At 40.8% G+C, this 20294-nt stretch overlaps 1 protein-coding gene across 8 annotated transcripts in view; it reads left to right on the forward strand.

Moving 5' to 3' along the window:
- The window catches only part of PPFIA2 (PPFI scaffold protein A2), a 243722-nt gene that overhangs the window by 149107 nt on the left and 74321 nt on the right, over positions 1-20294 (forward strand). For all 8 annotated transcript variants that reach the window (XM_075274514.1, XM_075274519.1, XM_075274515.1 and 5 more), the window contains one exon: positions 9769-9882. In XM_075274514.1, the coding sequence (XP_075130615.1) occupies positions 9769-9882 (114 nt within the window). The remainder of the gene's footprint in view (positions 1-9768; positions 9883-20294) is intronic.

Below are 20294 nucleotides of genomic sequence, written 5' to 3' on the forward strand. Positions count from 1 at the left end.
GTTAATTTGTCAGTAACAGAGACTGCTCACAGAGCTTTCGCCTCCAGGACCTCCCTCTGGCCTTACTCACAGCCTATGTGGAACCACTAGGGATTTGTATCTAGATTTCCTCGCACCTGATTTAATCTAGAGTTCCAGGGATATATACAGTAGGTGTACTGGGGCATACCAGATTAGCTCCTGGCACACTATCAGGGAATGAAACTGTTAATGGCTGTACCAGACAGGGATTGACTTAATAATTATTGGTTACCCTTTATCAATGAGGTCATAGTACAGTTTTTTTAAAGAAAATATTTAAAAAACATTAAATAAATTGAGGCCATTTTTAAGAAAGATTATTAAAAGTTATATTTTATTTACTCCTACAGTGATTAAGTTTTATTTTCTTGCACAATGCATGAATTTGTCTTCTCTCCTATAACCCAAATACTTAGTATCTGAAGCCTTCTTTCATCATTACTGAAATTACATCTTTTTTTTCAAGCTAGAATTGTAAAGAATTTAGGTTCTCCAAACAGTGGGCAGAACTGGAGTCATTGAATAAAGCTTTCAGTGCACTGAAGCTGAAATAATCCAAATAAACTGCTGTGGGCAGAAGAAAGTCAATTGGAAAGCATATGTTTAACTTTTTTATTCTTATGTTCTTATGTTGTAATGATATTTTATTTCATCTTTATAATCTTTTACTGGATATAACCATGTTTTATTGTTTTTCTCTTCAATTTTCATCACAATGTTCTAAAAGACATCTGTATTGCTGCATAAATTACAGACTCCTCAATGCCATTGTTTTACATTGCCATATTTTTTTTCCTTTGGGTGTGAATAAGACCTAAGTAGAAACTATAGGCTACTCACGTTTTAAGTATACAGTTATTTATACAGATCTGTAGCATATAGCAATTTACTGTAGCATGTCAAATGTAACCATTAGGCGTTGAAGACCCTTACTGTGAATGAGTCATGTAAACTGTAAGTTCTGTACCACCATACATCAAACTAGTATGAAATGTGGTTCTAGGAATTGCTAAGGTTCCAGGTTATGATTGTTCAACAGTGGCGTAACTTAAGTGTTGTGGGCCTGGGTGCAAACTTTTGTACGGGGCCCCCTACTCCCTTCCTAGAACAAATTCTTGATAGTGACAGTTACAGGCACTGAAGCGATATCTCAGATACTTGAAAGAGATACAGCTTTAGTACCCACAACTGCAGTTATCAAGTATACAGTGAGTGAGCAGAGCAGCACCCGGCATGTGAACAATACTGGGACAGTACTACGTGCTCCACTGTGGACCCCACACAGTATTATGTGCTTCATAGTGGACCCCATACTGTATTATGTGCTCCACAGTGGCCCCGCAAGCAGAATTACGTGTGCCACAATGGCCCCCAAACAGTATTACGTACTCCACTGTTGCCCCCACACAGAATTATATGGTCACAGTGGCCACCACACACACCCCCCAGGCTGAACCCCCCCACTCCCTCCTCTTGCTCACACATAGCCTGCACCCCATTCCCTCCCCCTTGCTCACACGCATACACGCAACCTGCACCCCTCATGTCCCCCTCTTACTTACACATGTTCTCTTCTTTCCTCCTTACCTTCCATCAGTCTAAGTTCCAAGCAAATTCCTCTTGCAGTGTAACACTACACTGTCCTGTACAATCCAGAATAGCTCCACCCACACATGACGTCATCAAAGGTCCTTTACCCGCTATGATTTAGCAACTACTGCAGAAAGAGCCCCGGAGCAGATCCTCAACCCAGGACAAGTAAGTATAATTTTTTTATTTTTTTTTATACACCTCCCCTGGGCTAGCATTTAATGGAAAGGGGCCCAGTCAGCATTTTGGGTGGACAGTGTGAACTCCCCCTAATGGTGCATTCACACGGAGGAAAATGGCGCTGAATTTGGTGTGGAATCCTTGTCAGATTCAGCACTGAAAAAAAAGCCTCCCATTGACTTCAATGGGTTCCTTTTCCTGCTAGCAGAACTCTATTGGGAGGCAGTTTTGAGGCGTATTCAGCGTCAAAATCAGCGACAAAAAACTCAGTGTGCACTGAGCGTCAGCCCTAACAGCGCCAGCCCTGGTTTGACAGTGTCAGACTGTATGGACACATCCCTAACTCCTTACATCCTGCTGATCAGCTGAATGGTGGGTTGTGGCAATTTCATCAATCCCACTCCCTTCATTTTTACCCAGACCCAAGAAGGAGGAGGCAGCACTTGCTAAAGCCCCTCAGCCCCTTTATTCACATGACCAGTGGGGTTGCCTATGGATAGCCCACGTATTACAGTCCCTTTTAAATGAATTGGCCTCATAAAACTATATATCCTGACATTTCTATTCTGCATTTCTCTTTTTTGTCTTATTTGTGTAATGTTCTTTAGAATCTATAACAGTATTTTAGTAGTATCTCTGGCGAAATAGGCTGGAAAGCAAATATACAGTATGAAGAAGAAATGTAGGACATTTGAGTATTAAAGACTTCTCCAACTAGATTCATTTTAATCCTTTGTATTGTAAAAGATTGCGGTGGTCAGCGGAGTATTATGTTTGTGTTTGCACTATTAATCACAATGTTCATTCCAGACGGTTTCCAGGGCAGGTTTTTTCCCTGTAGCAGTATTCATCATAGAAAACCATGCGCAGGTTCATGTGACATTACCTGTGTCTCCTATACTGTGCACTCTTCTAAGTTAGGGTTAGGATCTCCTTTTATTATGTGTCTTCATGAGAGTGAATTTGTTCTTTTCTTGTTATTTCGTTTATAGCTATTAAATGACTTCATGTATCAGTTTGTGATTCTTTCTGGAAATGCAAATAGGAGAGCTATAAAAACCAATACCAACTGCATATATCACTTGTGCATGAAATGTTCTGTTTTTAAAGAAAATATCTCATTTATTTAATGTTACGTTCATTCATTCATTGAATGTAACAATATAAAAGGGAAATAATGGAGATTTATTAAGTGCCTGTTATAGTGAGAATTTGCACCAGCTTATACAGTAGCTGCAGGAAGTTATAGCTAGTCCCCTTGACCTGTACTGATGCCTACTGTGCAGTGTAGTAGGTGCAACATTACACCCGCACTGTGTCACTGTCATTCTTGGGGCTAAGGGGACCTAGTAGTCAGACCCCCACAATTCATAAAATGTAAGCATACCCTAGCATTGTGTTATCATTTTAGGCCTTGTTCTCATCTGCATCGGTAATCCATTCGGAGGAGTCCGCATGGGACCCCCCTGAACGGACCACCAAACGCATTGGCAAGCAGTGTGCAGTGAAAGCACAAGGACCCCATAGACTATAATGGATCTGTGTGCTTTCCGCATGATCTCCACACGAGTCATGCGGACAGGAAAGTAGATTGTGAACTACTTTTTTTGTCCACGTGTTCCATGTGAAGACTGAGCGGAAAGCACATGGACCCCATTATTCTGCTAAATATTCACAGCAAAGCTGAAAAATGAAGTGCAATAAACAAAACCTAGTTTGCATACTCTAGTGGCTCGTATGAAGCTGGAAATGTTTAAGATTTTTATATATGCATAGTCTCATTAAACTGGAAGAAAATACCAAAAACATGTTTATTTGGTTATGTAGACGCTTCCATAAGGGAATTTTGGCATGGAATACAATAATAGTGCTGAATACTATTCATACAGTCATAATTAGGGACAAATCTATAGAACAAAAATAGATCCCACTATAAGACAATGAGGTGTGTACTCTCCTTTAAGATTCATCATATGGGAGATGTGTCACGTCTTAAAAATAATTGAAAGCCCAATTAAAACCGTGACGGGACCTGCTCTCGTTTTTTGCACTTGAGAAAGGGCCAGTGTAAGGCCCGAAACGCGTCGTGTTATATGCTGTATTTTTAACTACCCAATAAACCCTATGTGATTGGACCCTGGTTTACCATCTTCTTAAACATACCAGTGTACGCGGTTCTCCCTCAACGGACCTTTGGTCCCCTTTTCCTCTTCAATTAAAACCGGACTTGATGGAATCTATGTATCTAGGACTTCTGGAACATTAAATCACTTCCATTTTGTTAAATTAAAGTTTTAGACTAGTATCCTGCCACTAACAGTCTGCATGTCTCCCGTGAACATTAAATCACACAAAGTGTCTTATACACTGGTGTTTTAGAGCCCCAAACAGTTCTTTCCTAATATTTTCTGTAGCTACAAATAAAAGTAAAGATTTGATTCCTACTCCTCTCCAGTCTCTCAGCACCTGCACAGCTTTCACTCGAGCTAGAAAAGTGCTTCTCTGTTTCTTTGTACGTGTGCTCAAAGTCCTATCAATGCGGTATAAAGTTGGGGTGTTCTACTCCAGATAGAGTAATGAACAGTGCAGGGGTCTGGATTAGCAGGATCTGGAAAGTATAAACTATTTTTATTTATTTTATGTTTTTATTGTGGCCACAGAATGTGCAAAGAAAAGGCCATTTTGTACACTAAGCCACTGGTCCATAAGGTTTTGTGTTCCAGAGTCAGTGACAGGATCTCTTTAAAGGGATTAAAACTTTTTTTTTTTTTTGTGGATAAAACGTCAGAATAGCCTTTAGAAAGGTTATTCGTCGCTTACCTTTAGACGTGGTCTCCGCCGCGCCGTTCCTCAGAAATACCGTTTTTTACCGGTATGCAAATGAGTTCTTTCGCAGCGATGCAGGCAGGCCCCAGCGCTCAAACAGCGATGAGGGCGTCCCCACCGCTGCCAGAGAAGTGTCTCCAAGCGCCGCCTCCTTCTTCATCCGCCGCGTCATCTTCAATGTCTTCTTTCGCCGCAGGCTCGTAACTGAGCAGAGCAGACTGCACAGGCCACGGGAAAATTGCAGCTAACAATACTGTGCAAGCGGCCATTTTCCCGTGACCTGTGCGCCCGCACAGTCTGCTCTGCTAGGTTACGAGCCTGCGCCAGAAGAAGACATTGAAGATGACGCCGCGGACGATGGAGGAGGCAGCGCTTGGAGACACCTCTCTGGCAGCGCTGGGGACGCCCTCATCGCTGTTTGAGCGCTGGGGACTGCCCCCATTGCTGCGGGAGAACTCATTTGCATACCGGTAAAAACCATTATTTCTAAGGAACAGCACAGCGGAGACCACGTCTAAAGGTAAGAGACCAATAGCCTTTCTAAAGGCTATTCCGTTGTCTTATCCACAAAAAAAATATGTTTTAATGGTAGAATCCCTTTAAATAGCTATAATTGAATATATCCCATTTTAATACACATACAGACGTTGCCACTGGGATAACTAAAAGCTTGAGTAAAGTTTATAAGCTCAGTCAATTCTTTGTATGATGAAGACAAATAGGACTTAGTTTTCTGACTTGTACAGCCGTGTGCCAAAGGAGCAACATCAATAGTTTTCTTCAGATTCGGGAATGCTTGGAAGTGTTGAGCAGCGCTGTCAGAATCGAACAGTAGGCACACTAAAGTTCTTGAAGTTCTGAATCATAAATTGAACTAAAGATCCAACGTTGGCATAAAGCGATGATGTGAGGATGAATCTATCGGCCAGTTCTGAAATTGGTAGATAGGTTCAATATGAGGAATTCTTTTTGTCCTCTGGTAGTTTATGATATAGCAGCTTTTCTTTCAGATATTACATAAGTTGTCCTGTGACATATTTTAAAGGATTATCCTTTGGACAGGCCATTAATACTAGATCTGCAGGGGTCCCGCACCCAGGACCTCCACAGACCAGCTGTAATGTCTCCCTGTTTGGTTTACATTCCAGGAGCCATACTGCTTACTTGCCCTATAATCTGTAACTGAGTACAGGTACGGAAACATTGTCATATAGACTTCAATGGGACAGTGCTGTAGTACCTACACTCAACATTACAATATGCAGGCATGTGGGGATTTTGAATTCCTTTTGAACACTATTTCAGAATATTTTTTATTGGACCAGACAATGGGGAGAATTTATTAAGTCTAGCATTTCATACAGGGGAACGGGCATGGATTTTAGCAGTGGCGTAACTAGGAATGGCGGGGCCCCGTGGCGAACTTTTGACATGGGGCCCCCCCCTTCCTGACCGACACCGAAGACCTTGATCAACCCCCCCCCCCATTCCTGCGCGCTCTATTATGTCCCTCAGTGGCCCCTGCACACAGTATTATACCCCACTGTGGCCCCTGCACACGGGATTATGCCCCATAATGAACACCCACGAACAATTATTATATTTTGGGGTATTTTCAGACCCCAGAGTATAATAATCGGAGACCGAGGGGAGATACAGACATAAAAAATAAGTTACTTACCTGTCTCCGGCTCCGCTGCAGTCTTTGCTGGTGTTGGCCATCTTTAATAACGCACGGATGTCACATGACACAGCAATTGCAGGCAAGTCTGAATACAAACAATGTGTAGAATACTGATCCATCTACTGACACTGACCTTCCCCTCCTCCTAATACACATATATAAGGACACTGACCTCCCCCTCCTCCTAATACACAGATATAAGGACACTGACCTCCCCCTCCTCCTAATACACAGATATAAGGACACTGACCTCCCCCTCCTCCACACCACGCATACATACACACTCACACACAGACACACACATTCTCCATTCTGCATCTCACATTAATCCCTCCCCTTCATTACCTATCTCTCCTTCTCTTCAGCTCTTCCAGTACTGACTGTACGGGCTATAAAGACACGCCCACCTAGTCATGTGACAGCTGACATCACACAAGGTCCTACAAGCTTTCCTCCGCTCTTATCGCAGTTACAACAGTTTGTCTGTGATAAGAGCGGGGGTAGCTGTCACCGTGCCCCTAATGTCCCGGGCCCTGTGGCAGCTGCCTCTGCTGCTATGGTGGTAGTTACGCCACTGGATTTTAGGTATAGCTGACACCAGTTTTCTGACCTGACCTACAGTAAATTGGTCTCCTTCTTGCCTATATAAAGCATTGGACAGGTGCCGGACCAGCAATGTAACAAAAAAAGGGCTATTTGCAAAGATGCGCCACATCTACACTAGAAAACTGATACATATGAATTAGCATTTGCATTTCCCTAATTTAGTTCCATGATCTGCAGTTTTTGAGTATATTGATATATTTGTTTTGTTATTATTGAAGTCATTGTTACAAGGTTTTCTTTTCTATATAAGTAAGTAGTGTTTGAACTGCTGTACTATCTAATCTGTATTATGTAATACATTGTTTTTAAATCTCACCTAATGCAATAATTTGAATAAACATTGTGTTAATATCGAACTAGAGGTAGTCCACATGCCTTAAATCAAGGCTAACTTAATTGCAATAGATCTGCCTATAGGGTACTCCATACCACTCGGTATAATATATTTCACTGCCAGTTTACATAATATTTAGTTGCAGATACCATTTTGGAATAATCTACCAACAAGAATTTTAATAGTTCAGAAAAGAGTAAAAGTATAATAAAATGATTTGCAAGAATGAAAGATGTTTTTCCTCTCTTTTAATTTTCTCCATGGTTGTAACAAGAATACCATGGCAACCGCACCAGACTTACAGGACTAAGCCACACTATGTTTTGTCATCTATCCCATCCTGTCAAAGAGTCACTAAAGCTAGATATGTATAAAGAGGAACTCCACGTTTATCAGTGTCAAAGTTTTTATTAGTAAAGTCAAGTGAACGTTTTCGGTCCCATGGACCTTCATCAGACTCTACATTTGAAATAACAGAAAAAAAAACATAAAGTTGAAAAACAAAAGGGTACAAACATAACATAGCCATATCTGGCATTGACACAAAATTGTACATAAACATAAATTGAACCATGCTATAGATAATGCAGGGTATAGCAGGAATCTCAGTCATGTAGTGAAAGCAGCTTGCTACAGGAATAAGAGGATCAGGCCAATATGTAAATGTAGTAGTCAAGGGCAACGATTGTAAGTACATAGGAAAATAATCCAAAAGAAAGAACAAAGACAATGCAGGAAAACAGAAACATACAGAAAAATAAACAAAATTCACCTGTTCATATAGATGCAAATTGTACTCCGTTGGTACGGTGAGTGTAAAATGAGGAAAGGCACTCCAGACCAATCTAGGAGTAACGGAGTTTCAGACATAATGAGCATAATGTCAATCTTTATAAACAATGCTGGAAGCTGCTCGTTGTATAGGGGAACTTACCTCCAGGAGACCGGACCAAGCCCGCAATGTGTAGATGAAATAGCAAAGTAACCAAGCAGTGTACTCGCGCTGGTGAAAAGCCTATGGCTGAGGAATGGCGCGAAGTACACTGCGTCTGAGACCGGACATAAAAACGCGATGGACCGCTATGATTCATTTACCAAACTGCTCAGCAGACAAAAGTTGTCTGCTGAGAACAAACATTCCTGCAGTTTTCTCATCTCACCCACCTTAGTAGTCTGGGCGAGATGTACACCCCCTCCATTACCTGACCAGCCATCGGCTTACAATATATATAATTCATGACGTAGCCATTTTTGGCTAGGGCTTAAAAAAACGCAGCAAAATCTGCAACAAATAAAGTTGTGTTTCTGCAACATTGGGTCTCAACCTTAAAGGTAAATATTGATGAACTACCCTTGGGATTGGTCACCAATATCAGGTCAACGAGGACTCAACACCTGGGATCACTCCCCACGGATCAGCTGTTTTCAGCATCTGCTATGTGGAAAACAGAGCTGGAAGCAAATAGCTGTGTTCTCCATGTAGTGTCTGCGCGGAGTTACTGCTGTTCCGTCCCTGTTCACATGTATTGAAGCTGAGCTGAAGTAATCCAGCACACAAAGAACAGACTTACAGTATGTCCATTGTAACTAATTTGTACTTTCAATGTATAATAAAAGAGCAACTTTTATCAGATAGGTAACATTGGTACTGTCTATATAAATAAATATATACCGTACATTATACTAGACTGAGAACATTTGTGGCAGATATGGTTGACCAGGGTGTCTATACTTTTAAAGAGGGCAGATTGCTATAGAAAAACTGGCTTGTATGCCATACACCACCATTATTACTACGTATGACTTGGTCAGTAAGGGACAGGGATGGAGCATTAGATATTCTGATATATCTGGAGTACTTTAAGGCTTTTTAGTCTTTGTATGCTCTGTCAAACAGTTTTAGTAAATTTGCCTCAATAATCTAAGAGTGGACCACATCTGCATACTTTGATAGGGTGTTCTGAAGACAAGTCTAGAAAAGGGAACTCTGTGTTGAAAGCTATACGTGATATTTTTTTTCGCACTGGATCTGTGGCCCATTCATCCTGGTAGTTTGGAAATGGCAGGATTGGGAAAAATTAAAACGCTGGAGGAGCAAAGTACCATCCAAATAATGTCAACTGATGACTGATAATCAGCTTTTATTATATCTATACAAGGTTTATTTCTCAGATCTCACATGGAACATGTTTTGGGGTACACTGGCACCTGTGCATGAGAGTTGCATTATTTGACATTAGTTGGATGGTACTGCACCTTCAGCGTCTCCTTTGGGTGTCTCCCAATCCTGCCATGATACAAAACCCAACGGAAAATATTTTCCAGGTCTTTAAAAATTAAAATGAAGCTGATAAAAAATATACAAACAAGTATTTACAGTCATATATACAGCAAAGTTAAGCTACATTTAGTTCTTCAGCTTTTTGGTAGCAACAAATCCTTGTGTCCGCTGCCCAGTTAGATTCCTTTCCTGTAATTTACATATTGCTAGTTTTTCCATAATATTATTGTCTTCTTCTTTTTGCAGATTGTTGCATTAAGGGAACAAAATGCTCATATTCAGAGAAAGATTGTTACCGGGGATGGCACAGATCAGGAGCCTATGGATGGAATGGATCAAGGACAGAAGGTTCACGACAAGGTCAGCACAATACATATACAATATAAAACTTCAAGGTATCTCTGCAGATCCGTTTGGCTACTGTGTGTGGTTTACTTGTATGACACCTAATATAATTATCTGATAAAGTGTTCTGCAGGAAATATGTTATATTTCCCCTGAATAACCCGAAATGAGGAGGGGCCACTATGGGGGATAATACTGTGTGGAGGGGCCACTATGGGGGATAATACTGTTTGAAGGGGTCACTGAGGGACATAATAGTGTGTGCAGTGGCCACTAAGGGACATACTACTGTGTGCAGAATTGACTATGGGGTATAATACTGTGTGCAGGGGCCACTATGTGGCGTAATAGAGCGAGCAGGAATATGTTGGAGGCGGTTGGTCGAGGTCTTCGGGGGGGGAAGGGTTCATGTCAAAAGTTCGCCATGGGGCCCCGCCATTCCTAGTTATCTGGGGCTCCGCGTAATCTGGTGAACCATGGGAGGCCCTGTCAAGAACTGCTGTACATTTCTGATATAACCCATGTCACTTTTCTGGCATTTGGTATAGTATATTTCAAATATATTTAGAGTTATGAAAAATTAAGCTATATTTTATAATTATAATTTCCTAAAGCAGTTTAGCAGCATTTGGCTTGAGAAGCTGATGTACATAATTGGTCTGGTGTACAGCAATGATTGTATAGGCAAGAGCCAGCAGCAGTGTCTTTCATTAGTGTAATCATGGGCATCAACATTTCCTCTACGGATGCCCTTTGGGGAGATTGTAGATTGGTTGCCTGTGGGGCCCCAAAATCTCAGTAAAAAAAATATGTGAAAAGTAGTGTGTATAGAAATGTGACTGTTCAGTGTCTAGCCCTCAGACTATAGCTACAAAATACGCATTTTCTTTTGTAAACATTGTATCAGTTGTCTTTAATCTCTAAACTCTCCTCTCTCCGGTCTATCATGACAGACAGATTCATCTTTTAATCCAAATACTAAACTAATGCCTCTAGTCTCTGCCAGTTACCACATTGGTTCCCTATCCACTTTAAGCTTTTCATAGTGCAACTCATTCATACACTTCCGTCCTCATGTCTGTCTACAACTCTGCCTGTGCTCTCCATTTAGTCAGTGACCTAAGTCTACCTTTCTCTATAATCTGAACCTGCCATTTCTGCCTCCAAGACTTCTCCCAAGTTGCACCTATTCTCTAGAATGCACTACATTAGTCAGTTAAAGTACTACTGAAGTTCTAAACTGTAACCCTGTTTTTCAATGCACATGATCTGTCGTGTCCAAATGTTTAGACCACTTTACAAAAAGTTTTGCCTCTTTTATTCACCTTCTTCCTCAAACAGTGTCACTTTGAAAAGATGATTAATTTGTTTCTCAGTAGTAATGTCTAATTTTATCTGTATATCTTCCACCTTATTTGTATAGTGCTACGGAATATGTTGGTACTATCTAAATAAAATGTATTAATATTATCTAATTTGTAATTAAAAAGTGATCAAAACTTTTTTTTCAAAGTTTTGGATTTTTTTTTTAAAGGCTTAAAGAACATTACTAGAACTACATAAATTTGGTATTGCTATAATTGTAAAAACTCACAAAATATAGGTAACCTGTAATTTTGGCTGCACAGCCATAAGAAAATGGCAAAAATATTTTATTTTTTTTGTAATACCTCCTTTTCTGAGTTTTTTTGCAGCTTCCGGGCCCGCGCACACGGAGTTTACGTGCGGCATTTTAGCATAATACACGTGTATAGAATACATGTGTAAAAATAGCAGTCCCATTGACTTCAATAGAATTTTTTACACGTGTAAAAAAACACGCCAAAAAACACGCCTTGCGTGGGTCTCCTCCCATTCAACAAAGACATTCTGATAGGAAGAAAAAAATTAACATTGTGATCCCTATGTGGGGCTCACAATCTACATTAAAAAAAGAAAAGGGGAGGGTGTGTGAATGTTCCTTTCATCACTAAGGCAGAAAGTACGGTAACCATTATCCCAGCAGAAACCACTAACATCTCATTGTAACATTGTCTTTTTACTGTTAGGAAAGTACCCAGGTCACATATCCAACCTCTCTGTCTTTTAATCCTTCAATTCTCCTACAGTCCTAGGCCATTTTCTTATGCTCTTCATGGACTTCCATTTGGACAGTAAAGTAATGTTTCTAAGTTTTGTGAAAAAAATTGTACATCCGTTAACCATAAGCTGTGAGCCCGTTTTTTTTTTTTTCGTATTCAGGGAACAAATAATTTATTGCACTGACTTTAATCAGGACCTTTTACATTTTTTGTATAAAGCTACGAGTGCTTTATAGGAAAATAATACTTCCTTCTCTAGAAGCCATGCATTTCCTAATACAAGATAATGCCTTGTTGGCTTTGGATATAGCAGACTTGCATTGGCTACTGTAATTAAGCTTATTTTCAACAATTACTGCCAAATCTTTCTCTATTGTAGACACTCACTAGTAATCCATTAACTGTATCACCGGCATGAGTATTTTTTGACCCAAAATGTATATCTATATACATACAGAGCGGTATGTCATCTGCAAATACAGAGAAAATACTATTAAGTCAACTTCTGCATCATTTATAAAGAGGTTAAATATTACTGGTCTTAGCGCAGGCCCCTGGGGGATTCCACTGACCCCATTAATTCGTTTTTAAAAAGGTCCATTTATCACAAGTCTTTGAGCACAGTCTTGTAGCCATTTTTGGGTCCAATTTCAAGTATTACTATTTTAATCAATGGACCATAGCTTGTACAATAACCGGAAATAAATATATGAAATCTACTTGCCATCCATTGTCCAGGTTCCTGCTTACCATTTCCAAAAAAATAGAGTAAATGGATTTGTCTCATACAGGCATACTGGATACTTCTGATAATAAAGATACTGATCAGTATATTCTTACAATGTTAGGGTGCATTCACACTGAGTAAACGCTAGCTTATTCTGAACGTAAAACACGTTCAGAATAAGCGGCGTCTAAAGCAGCTCCATTCATTTCTATGGGAGCGGGGATACGAGCGCTCCCCATAGAAATGAATGGGCTGCTTCTTTCACTCCGTGCAGTCCCATTGAAGTGAATGGGGAGTGCCGGCATGTACGCTCCGGCATGAGCAGAGCTTGCCGTATACGCCGGCACTCCCCATTCACTTCAATAGGACTGCACGGAGTGAAAGAAGCAGCCCATTCATTTCTATGGGGAGCGCTCGTATCCCCGCTCCCATAGAAATGAATGGAGCTGCTTTAGACGCCGCTTATTCTGAACGTGTTTTACGTTCAGAATAAGCTAGCGTTTACTCAGTGTGAATTCACCCTTAGGCTCCATTCACACTGAGTAATGCTGGCGTTTTTTGTGCTTATTTTGGCACATAGTGCCGCGTTTGCGTCGCGCTATTTTGCGGTCGCGTTGTACGGCGCAAACGCGGCGTTTACGCGGCGCTATGTGCCAAAATAAGCACAAAAAACGCCAGCATTTCTCAGTGTGAATGGGAGCCTTCAGTCATTTTACAGCTATAGAGGTTAAATTTGCCAGCCTATAGCCAGGCTTTGTGATTGAACTTTGTTTTTCCAAATATATGGATAACGTTAACCTTTAACCAGTCCATGGGGATCTTACCTGAATGTAAGGAATCCTTAAATGTTCAAGAACATGTCCTCGGCAAGATGTTCCATTTTGAACACAGATGAAAAAAATGGTAATATCTGCCTTTTCAGTGTCACCTTTAAAGTTATGGACCAATATTTTCACTAGAAAGTTTTTTTTACTCTTTATATATTTAATTAAACTGCCCTGTATTTTCTACTGTAACAGTGACATCTCCTTATCCACTTCTATCCCTCAATCCTATATTCCCAGCAGGTGACATGGGTGTAGCTGTCAGGGGTTAATTCACTCCACTCACTCAATCTCATACTCATTCTTCACTCAGGCTGCAAATTGAACGTAAATCAAACCCCAACACAGTCCACAGATATCAGGGATGAAATTAACGGCTTCGGTATCTCCATCACCAGAGCATTCTAGAGGTATATATTACTATAGATTGATGAGAATATAAAAGGTCCTCCTTAAGACTGGGCCTCACATGGCATAAACCGATTGGTGTAAAACTCTGCAGACTTTCTGTGAAAAGTGCTGCGGGAAAAACTGCAATGTGTTCCCTCTGCAGTTTTTCCTGCACCACTTTTTCACTGCAGTCTGCTACATATGGTGCCTTAGGGAGCGTTCACACTACCGTCAGTGTCCGACAGGTAGTGTCCGTTCAAAATCTCACACGGACATTAGGAGCGGACACTAGCTGTGTCCGTGACAGTTTTCATTCATTTAAATGGCGATCGGGTGTGTTCTTTTGCACTCAGTGCCCTTCCTTCACTGTCCGCTTGTAAAGATGTCCGAATTTTCAAGCGGACAGAAGAACCCGACATGTAGGTTTTTTCCATCCGCTTGAAAAGTCGGACATCTTTACATGCGGACAGTGAAGGACAGGCACGGAGTGCAAAAGAACGCACCCGATCGCCATTTAAATGAATGAAAACTGTCACGGACACAGCTAGTGTCCGTTCCTAATGTCCTTGCGAGATTTTGAACGGACACTAGGAGCGAACACTACCTGTCGGACACTGACAGTAGTGTGAACGCCCCCTTAGTGTAAAAGACAGTGGATTCATAGACCATAACAGGACCACCATTAAAGTGAATGCTTTAAAGGGATTCTACCATTAAAAAAAAATTTTCTCCCTAACACGTCGGAAAAGCCTTAAGAAAGGCTATTCTTCCCCTACCTTTATATGTCTTCTCCGCCCCGCTGTTCAGTTAAAATCCCGTTTTACAGGGGCCACACAGTGGCTCAGTGGTTAGCACTGCAGCTTTGCAGCGCTGGTGTCCTGGTGTTCAAATCCCGCCAAGGGCAGAAAACCATCTGTAAGGAGTTTGTATGTTCTCCCCGTGTTTGCATGGATTTCCATCCCATATTCCAAAGACATACTGTTAGGGGGAAAAAAATGTACATTGTGAGCTCTATGTGGGGCTCACAATCTACATAAAAAAATAAAATAAAAATCCAGTTTTCCACCAGTATGCAAATGAGTTCTCTCGCAGCACTAGGGGCAGGCCCCAGCACTCAAACAGCACTGGGGGCGTCCCTAATGCTGTGATAGAACTCTCCAATGCCGCTTCCATCTTCTTTTGGAACAGGGTCTTCTTCCAGCGGTGGCTTCAAACTTCTAGGCCGAGGGCAAACCCGACTGCGCATGCCCGCGGCCACAAGAAAAATGGCTGCTTACACAGAAATGCGAACAGAAGTGCAGCAAAATCTGCAACAAAAAAGTTGTTGAACTGCAACTTTGGGGCTTTAAAGTAGAGTAAAATGATACTGTGTATATAACGAATACCCCTGGCTCCAAAAACTTTTAAGTAAAAGCTGCACACACATTATAAACACTGTGTCAAAAATTAAGTATAAATTGGAATTTGCAAACAAAAATAAAAACATTCTAGCTAATAAGTTCACATTTAGGCAAATAATTGTTTGTGTTTTTGAGCAGTAACTGCAGTACTTAAAGTGACTGTCTGGTGACTGAGCTGTATTCAGCCCTGCTAGGTTTTCTTCAATAGGGTATCTATTAGCCACTACTGTAATTCCAGTGGTAGTCAGACGGAGCAATGTTTGCTCACTGTAGTAATATCTAAGGCCTCGTTCACATCTGTGTCGAGGGTGTCCGCATTTGCAAGTGGTGTATAATGGAGTCTGTGTGCTTGCCGCAAGATCTCCGCAGGGAACTTGCAGACAGGAAAGTACTTCACGGTCTACTTTCATCTCCACATGTTCTGTGCAGAGATCTCACGGCAAGCACATGGACCACATTATAGTCTATGGGGTCCATGTGCTTTCACTGCACCGCTTGCAAATTCGTACAGTATTCCGTTCAGGGGGGTTCCCATGAGGACTCCCCGAACGGATTACCGAACGCAGATGTGAACCAAGCGTCACATAACTATGTCGACAGAAAGATAAAAAAGTTATGAATTTTGGAAGATGGGGAGGGAAAATATGAAGGTCAACAAGCATTAAGTAAGGATGTCGGGAGTCAGACCCCTAATATAGGATAGGTTACTAATATTTAAGTCCAAGTAATTCCAAAGCTGTACACAAGGCATACAATATTATTCTATATCATCATTTTCCTTTGGGGTCCATCATTGTTTTCATGGACTAATACAATGGAATAATATGACAAAACCCTATTGTATGTGACATATATATCACATGACAGATGTATCCTGTAATATCTGTAGCAATGCTTAAACTGCCATAAGTGTGCTTAAATCACTTTTAAGAATAGTCTGTATTGCAGCTAAGGAGTCAAGAAGCACAAGCTGTTAATTAAAAGGAATTATTCAATGGAAAACTGTCTTTTTAATATTCCTTCATTTACACCTCGTAATTATATTCCCTTTATAGGCTACTGCTATATTAATACCTATAAAAGATTATTCAGAATCTTCATTTTACACTTCTAAGAAATTATCCAGTTCATGAACCAAATACATAATAATTTTTCTTCTTGTTATGAGCACTTTACTGCAATTCAACCCATAGCAGTTCATACGTTGGTTGTTTTTCTTGGGGAGAGGTTTATCTACTAGAGGTAGGTCAATGCACAGTATGTGGGGGATAGTTCAGGAAGCGTGGCAGCAAGCATGCTATATTATTTTCATGGCTTTCCATTCTTATCTAAGGCGGAAAGTACTGTGTATATAAAATAGCCTAGTAGTCAACTTACAAAAGTCAAGAGGGGGCTGGTGGTCTGCTAAAGAGTTAAAAATATATTCTAACTGCAGAAGACTTTCTACATTAATTCCTAAAATAATCAGGAAAGATCTAAGATCCATGTCGCTCTGCTACACAAACTGATATATATTGTCAGTTGAGGACGTGTCCTTGTAATATATGTCCATATCAAATTCACAAGAACATAAGGCATTATATAGACGATACACATGTGATAAACCTGCATGTTAGCATCGCAACACCACTCCGAATGTACTTTAGAAAACTAACATTCTTGTCCCAAATAATCTAAGGCAGAAGAAGCTTTACATTCTTTATAAAAGAACTGACATAGAAAACCTTGTATTTTCTTATATATCACATTCTACATTGACACATCAAACTGAGACTTTTACAGCAACTGCAATAATATCAGATCTTTCTTACGTGACTCTAGCTCTCTGAAATGCCGAACATGGTAACAGCTGTGTCTTTTGCTAGTATAGATGTTCCTGCCAAGTTATTCTAGGGCAGAAAATTCTGTTTAACTATACCCCCTGCTACAACATTGCAGAATGCAGCCAAGATCCTTAGGATATGTTTCCTGTCTTATTTATTTGGCATTCTGCTTAACTTTTATATCTCCTGTCTGACAACGTTGTCATTTTTGTTTCCAGACCTCACATGGTCACTTAGATGGTCTTGTTAAACATCTTTTTGTGATCCAGGCTGTCTTATAGAACAGTTCTGATTAAGGGTGTTGCCCCACATGGCGTAAACAACGCATTTTGACTGTGGCAGAAATGCTACGGCAAGAACCACAGAATTTTAAAGTTTCTGGAAAGTGGTTGGGATTCTGATGTTGTGGTTGTGGTTTTGGAAAATGCAGCATGTCAATTATACCTACGGAAACACAAGTGGTTTCCATATAGGTATAATAAGAGAGTCCATAGAGGAAATCTCTGTAGACTAAGTGTGAAAAGCACTGCGGGAAACACTGTGCTGCGTTGCCGCCGCATTTTTTCCCTCAGTGCTTTTTTTGCTGCACCCTGCTATGTGGCCTGCTACATGGAGACTTAGCCTAAAGCTATTGTCTTGCAGTATACTGTTAAGCACATTATCTATAGTATAGGTCTACAGCAATAGATATCATGGGTCTGTCTCCACATCAGCTGTTTGCAGTGGCCACAGTGTATCAGAACTGGTACGAATATGCACACTTTACAGGGGCTCATCAGGAATTTCAGAGCTCCATACAGGTAAATTTTGTGGCCACTTCTCCCAGCTCATGCCTGGTTCACATCTGTGTTCAGTATTCCGTTTGGGGAGTCCACTTGGGAACCCCACCCACCCAAATGTAATACTGAAGGCATTGACAAGTGGTGAGCTTATGAAAGCACATGGACCCCATAGACTATAATGGGGTCCATGTGTTTTCTCCGCGGTGTCCATACGAATCATGCGGAGAGAAAAGTACTTCATGAACTACTTGCCTCTCTGCATGACTTGTGTGGACACCACGCTTTCATAAGCTCACCCACTGCTTGTTCTATTCAGGGGGGTCCCCAAGGGGACTCTCTGAACGCAGATGTGAACCAGGCCTCAGTAACAGGAAATCAGCTATGTAAATAATTAAAATGTTAAATTGTTTCTGAAATAAATAATTCATGAAATAATTAAGGAAAAAAACAGGAAAAAATACCACCAATAGCCCAAACCACATCATAGCCCTATCCTGTAAAAATGATGCTGGGTTCACACCTGTGCCCCGGTCTCCGCTTTCAGTTTTTCTTCTGCCGACAGGAGGCGGAAACCTGACAGACTGTGTCCGGCCGTGAGCGCCGGTGAGCGTTTTATGCTCTCCGCGGCAAAACCAGTTTTTTTTAAACCAGATACAAAGTCTTGCATGATCGGCTTGTGTCCGGATAAATAAAAAAAATGTTTCGCACAAAACGCTCACCGGCGCTTATGGCCGGACACTTTCCAAACCCATTCATTTGAATGGGTTTGTAAAATGCCTGCAGGTTGCCATCTCCTGTCCAACTAAAATGGAAAGGGTGACAAAAATGAGAAATACGGTACATTTATGTGCTATTAAAATTAGAAAATGTCCTTAAAAACAGACATCGTTATACCTGTATAAATGTTAATAAATACATTTGGTGCCTTTGGGGCTGCCATAAAGACTGAAAATTAATTCTTCACCTGCTATGGGAAGGCTTAGATTTGTGCTAAAATTTGCAGCATTTTCTATTTTCAGAAATAGTAACTGTTGAAATCTCTCTGATCTTCCCTCCTCTCAGGTAACACTGATGGTTTTTCCTTCCTGCTTTCAATAAGAGAACAGTTGCACAATATAACAATATAGTAAATCCCTACACAAAGGTTGACAGTAGTCAACAATCATCATACCGTAGCATGTGGATGATATTTGTTTAATCTCTGTGCCCACCAGGATGTTCATGCCCGACCTGGGTCAAATGGGAATGTATGGCGCCTGCTCAATAGCTTAGCGGGCGCCATCGCTGCAGGTTCTTTGCTGTTTTACACAGAAGTAACCAGACAGCAGGAGCTGTGATCAGAAACTGCTCCGAACGCAGACCTTTAACCCCTCAGATGCCTCAATCACATGCAACCACAAAGTTTGTTTTACATTGCTCCGTACACAGAAATCTAAAAAGGTACAGGTGTCAGACCATGGCAATGCATAGACTCTTTTTAAATTTAGTTTTTTCAAGTTTTATGTTTTAAAAGGCTTTACAAACAAAGACTGTATCTAAATTCGGTATCACAGTGATAGTTCTGATCCCCAGAACAGGTCCATTTTACCTCACTATGGACTTTGAAAAAACCCATAAGAAAATGACACAACTGCATTTTAGGCTCACTTCCACCACATTTAGAGGTTTTTTACCTTTCAAGTGCACTATATGGAATATTAAATTGTTCCATTACGAAACACAATTTGTCCCATAAAAACAAGCTATCATATGGCTCTTTAATATAGAAAAAAAAAAAATGAATGCCTTTGGAAGGCAGAAAGTCAAAAACAAGAACATAAAAACAAAAAATGTCCTCTTCCTGTTTTTTTTTTTTTTTTTTTTGTTATTTTTGTAATACACACTCCTCAACATTGAAGTTGCAACACCAAGAAGAACAAGCCTTAAAGTTTCCAAATCGAGGTGTTGCTAAAATGTGCTAATGGTCACATTTTCAGGCACCTAGCTTCACCTAGCTGTGGCATTGAGGAAGGGGAATAAAAGCCAGGCTGAACGTAAAGTTTTTTAGCCATGCCAAACCTCAAAAATCCGATCAAGTGATGTGGAATGTTTGTGAGATGCCTCAAGTCAGTCAGAGTGTTGTTATGGTCCATTTACACGGAGTAACGTGCCGCGTGATGTGGCACGTATACGGCGTGTGAGACTTTGAGTGCCGTAAAAGCTGCCATTGATTTCAATGGGAGCCTGGATCGTATACGCCGCGTTATTTTGCGGCCGTGATTTTGCAGCCGCAAAATAACGCGGCGTACACCATCTTGGCTCCCATCGAAATCAATGGGAGCTTTTACAGCGCACAAAGTCTCACACGCCGTATACTCCATTTGAATTCCCCCTTAGGAAGATCCTGTCCCTATTCACCCT

The sequence above is a fragment of the Leptodactylus fuscus genome, chromosome 5 (assembly GCF_031893055.1).
Source record: "Leptodactylus fuscus isolate aLepFus1 chromosome 5, aLepFus1.hap2, whole genome shotgun sequence".
Classification (NCBI taxonomy): Eukaryota; Metazoa; Chordata; class Amphibia; order Anura; family Leptodactylidae; genus Leptodactylus; species Leptodactylus fuscus.